General features: G+C 40.0%; 1 protein-coding gene across 1 annotated transcript; it reads right to left on the bottom strand.

Moving 5' to 3' along the window:
- Positions 1 to 1,895: 1,895 nt before the first annotated feature.
- Positions 1,896 to 3,195, bottom strand: LOC122444806 (nucleophosmin-like). The gene has a single exon (XM_043473448.1). The coding sequence runs from the start codon at positions 3,092 to 3,094 to the stop codon at positions 2,228 to 2,230; it is 867 nt and encodes a 288-aa protein (XP_043329383.1). The 5' UTR covers positions 3,095 to 3,195; the 3' UTR covers positions 1,896 to 2,227.
- Between the last annotated feature and the right edge of the window lie 864 nt (positions 3,196 to 4,059).

Here is a 4,059-nt window from a genome sequence, read left to right as displayed (position 1 = left end):
CTGCTAAAGGGTCTGAGTCCAGAATATTGCAGGGAAAGACAGGTCATGTGAATACTGGCTTATAGACAAGCACTAAGCAGAGAGCTCTAAAGGAAATCTTAAGGAGTGATTTGGATTACAGGATGTGGGATTTGGACTAAGGCCAAGTTTAACCAACCTCTGAGGAGCACTGTGGTCTCAAAGGTATCTGGATTACATTTGAGCATTCTGTATGCCTGCTGAACTGTGAGCTTTCTAATGGCAGGACCTAGCTTCACTATATCTAAGTTCTAATGCCTAGCCCAATTCTTGGCACATGAGATGTTCTTAATAAGTGTTTGCAAAATGAACAATACAGGAAGCATATAATATAGGATTTATCCTAAGGTCAAAGTAAACATCAGTCTTCTGTCTGTGGCTATTTTGTGGCTGACTAAATTCACTTTCATTAGCTACTTAGATGCTATTGAACTTCTTTCTCCAAACTCTGTTACTCAAAATTTGATTAATTTGAGCTCAGAATGACATTTCAGAATCCCTTATTCCCAAACACATAGCTCATCAGAAATGCCTCCCACTATTTACAGATTCGCTTCATTGAAATATGATGATGCCAGGCAGACAGCAATGTGTGTTCAGTGGAATTCAATTTTCCTGATCACTGGCTCCATCGATCAGTCTGTTTGCAAAGGGCTGATGCAAGCATCAATACACCTCATGTAGACGATGGGTGAGTCGATCCTATTATTTCTGCATGTGAAAAGGGTAGTAGACTCTAATGATGGGATTCTGGAAGATCACTTTATTGTTGTTGTTTTAAGCTTTATTGAGTTTCTATCATGAGCCAGGAGTTTTTACTATGTGTTCATATTTAATCTTTATGCTTGACATTTTTATGACTGAAAAATCTGAGATAGAGGACTTGGGGCGAATTGTTTGTGGTTACAGAGCTGGCAATGTGTAGAGCCAGGATTCAAATGTAGTTCTTTTGATTCCCAAAGTGAGTTACCATCCATTATGCTGCTTTTCTTCTTGGGAGTTATCTTAGGACCAAAGCAAGTGAGCAGAGGGAGTGATTGAAAAAGGAATCTGAGACAAGTTGAGCAGGAAGTATAGTAATGGTGGTTTATTGTTCATCATACTCACTGCCTCTCAACCCCTCCTTGGACCCCCATTGTGCCTACATAGACATTTGTCTCCGTAGCCGGAAGGCCACACTTGGCCACTGGCCAGTTCCTCCTCATGTGATGTGACCTCCCAGAGGGTACACACTTGGCACCTATACTTTGTATAGCACCCAGACCCAGATGAGCAAACGTAGTGCTAGAAAGAAGGTGCGCTGATGGCAGTGGCAGGGAAAATAGAAGTCCAGGGAAGGAATCTTTGTGGATCCCATGGGAAAGCAGCTTTCTCTTTGGGTTTACCAGAGGGCATGACCTGGGCATCTGATGAGACAGAGGGCAAAGCACAATGAAGGGACCTCCCAGAATCCTAGAATACCTGGTAGTGGTGTTAACCCAAATCCAACTCAGGCTAAAATCTGCACAGTATCCTTCTTTTCTAATTTAGGCAGAGTCAGGAAAATACCTCTGTGGGACCTGCCACAACTCCATCAAAATCTGGGACACTGACTACTGTATCTTTCCAACTTCAGGAAACTTTCCTTGTTGTTCATAATGCAGTCAACAGATATCTGTTAACCTATAACTACTTTCAAGTCATGAAATGCATGGAAAATTTCAAACGGAGCTTCTTTTTTTGACCTACAGGCAAAGTCTGAGAAAAGTAGACGCATGTTTCTCTTTTCGAGTAATAATTCTAGGTAGTAAGACCAAAGCTGGTCAATAACTGACCTCAGTTTCTCTGAAAACTGAATTGTGCACCATGAATATTCCTTCTGCGAGTAGGATAGTTTTTCTTTTCTTTTCTTTTTTTGATTAAAATACTGAGTTTATTTCACATGTATATTTTTGTCTCCCCACCATTTCCATCTGTCTGACCACCACTACTACTATTCCTATCATAACATTCCATACATACTTAAAACCAAGCAAAGGGTGGAGTTCCATCTTTAAAAACTAAACAGGCATTTTGGACAACACATTCTTGGCAATGGAACGTGGACAACATTTATCAGACACGGTAGGGAAAGTTCTCACTCTGCATTATAAAAAGGACAGCCAGATATCAACTGTTACAGAAATGAAGTAAGACAGAAAATTTTTAACAAACTGTTTAAACCATTTTCTTAAAGAGACTTCCTCCACTGCCAGAGATCTTGAATAGCCTCCTGGTCAGTCATCCGGAAACAATTCTTCACATAATTGATAAACTTGGCTTCCACTTTGGGAAGGGAACCACCTTTTTCTATACTTGCTTGCATTTTTGCGTTAATGTCTTCTACAGAGCTAAGTCTTTTCGATGTTTTAGGTGTTTTTTCCTGTTTTTTGAAGGATTCTTGACCTTTTGATCTTGGTGTTGATGATTTTGAGTCTTTTCCATTTTGGTTCGATTTTTGTGCATTTTTGGCTGGAGTATCTCGTATAGATTTCTTTACTGGAGCTTTTTCTTCAACTTCCTCATCAAAATCATCATCATCATCGTCGTCTTCATCATCATCATCGTCATCTTCATGAGCAGCAAGCTTTACTTTTTTCTGGGGAACCTTGCTACCACTTCCAGGGGCAGAACGCTTTCCAGATATACTTAGGAGTTTCACATCCTCCTCCTCTTCATCTTCTGACTCTGCATCTTCCTCCACAGCTACTAAGTGCTGTCCACTGACATGCACAGGCCCTGAACCACACCTCAACCGTAAGACCACAGGTGGTGTAATTTCAAAGCCCCCAAGAGAAACGGTTGGCTGTACAGACATTTTCAAAGTGGCCAGTGTTACTTTAATTGGACTGCCTTCATAATTCATTGCCTCTGCTTCAACAATGTGTAACTCATCCTTTGCTCCAGCCCCTAAACTGACCGTCCTTAAAGATAACTGGTGCTCATTTTCATCATTATCCACCTTGAAGTGATAATCTCCATCAGCCTTTAGTTCACAACTGAAAAGATAGTTCTGGGGCCTCAAGGGGCTCATGTCCATGTCCACTGAATCCTCCATGGGTTGGTGGCACGCACTTATGTGGGAGAGAAGCCGGACAGAATTAAACGACTACTATTCGAACGAGCAGCCACGCAGGACGGAATCACACCAGGGAAAGAGGATAGTTTTTCAAAGCCATCACTTTCTGAATATTTTCATAGACCTTTTGATTTGTCTGCAGGACCTGGTTAACAAAGAAAAGAATTATTCGTAAGACATATAGCAAACCTGAAGTCAGCTGGGGTGATACTATTATTGCCATTTCACAGATGAAGAAACTGAGGCTCAGAGAGTATACCTGAATTATTAAAGTTCACACAGCTAAATAATGGTGTCACTGGGATGACACCTGTGTACCTTATTGTATACTGTTTAATATCATGCTGTATGTTAATGCTTGACTCCTGCCAGCTTCTTATGATCACAGTCATATTTTATCATTCAACCTCGCATCTTTAAAATTTGAATCCTATTCATTTCTCCTAGAAAAAGAAACCAGGTTAGGTACAAACTGCTGTTTTTAAATATAATCTGATTCTACTCTGAAAAGAGAAACTTGAGGAAGCCCTTCTGGTGGGCAGGAAAAGGTCATGAAAGGCTCAGTGTCTGAAAATCCAATATGGATTTCAACATTCAGGTTAATAAGCAAAGAGTCTTAGATAATCTTTCTAATCTTATTCAGGACTAACTCCTGTTTCCAACTTGGCTGATAAAGTTCAGTTATACTCCTGGTCAAAATAAACACTCTAGGTCAAATATTTCACTATTTTGCTCTTGCTCAGGCTAAATATTTTATCCCTTTTGGACAGCAAAATGTGTGTGTGTGTGTGTGTGTGTGTGTGTGTGTGTGTGCCTGTATACTATTTCCAAGCCCTAGTAATTATAAGGTAAATTTTAAAGCAAATATTATACAAGTTGTCTTGAAATTGGTTAATCATTTTAACTGATACCTTGTGTTCCAGTTGCAAAAAAAAAGAAAGAAA

The sequence above is a fragment of the Cervus canadensis genome, chromosome 7 (genome assembly GCF_019320065.1).
Source record: "Cervus canadensis isolate Bull #8, Minnesota chromosome 7, ASM1932006v1, whole genome shotgun sequence".
Taxonomy (NCBI): Eukaryota; Metazoa; Chordata; class Mammalia; order Artiodactyla; family Cervidae; genus Cervus; species Cervus canadensis.
This window is presented reverse-complemented; position numbering and strand designations above follow the sequence as displayed.

What these genes read in the sequence shown, in the direction of transcription:
- LOC122444806 (XM_043473448.1), bottom strand. Translation starts at nt 3,094, where the DNA reads ATGGAGGATTCAGTGGACATGGACATGAGCCCCTTGAGGCCCCAGAAC.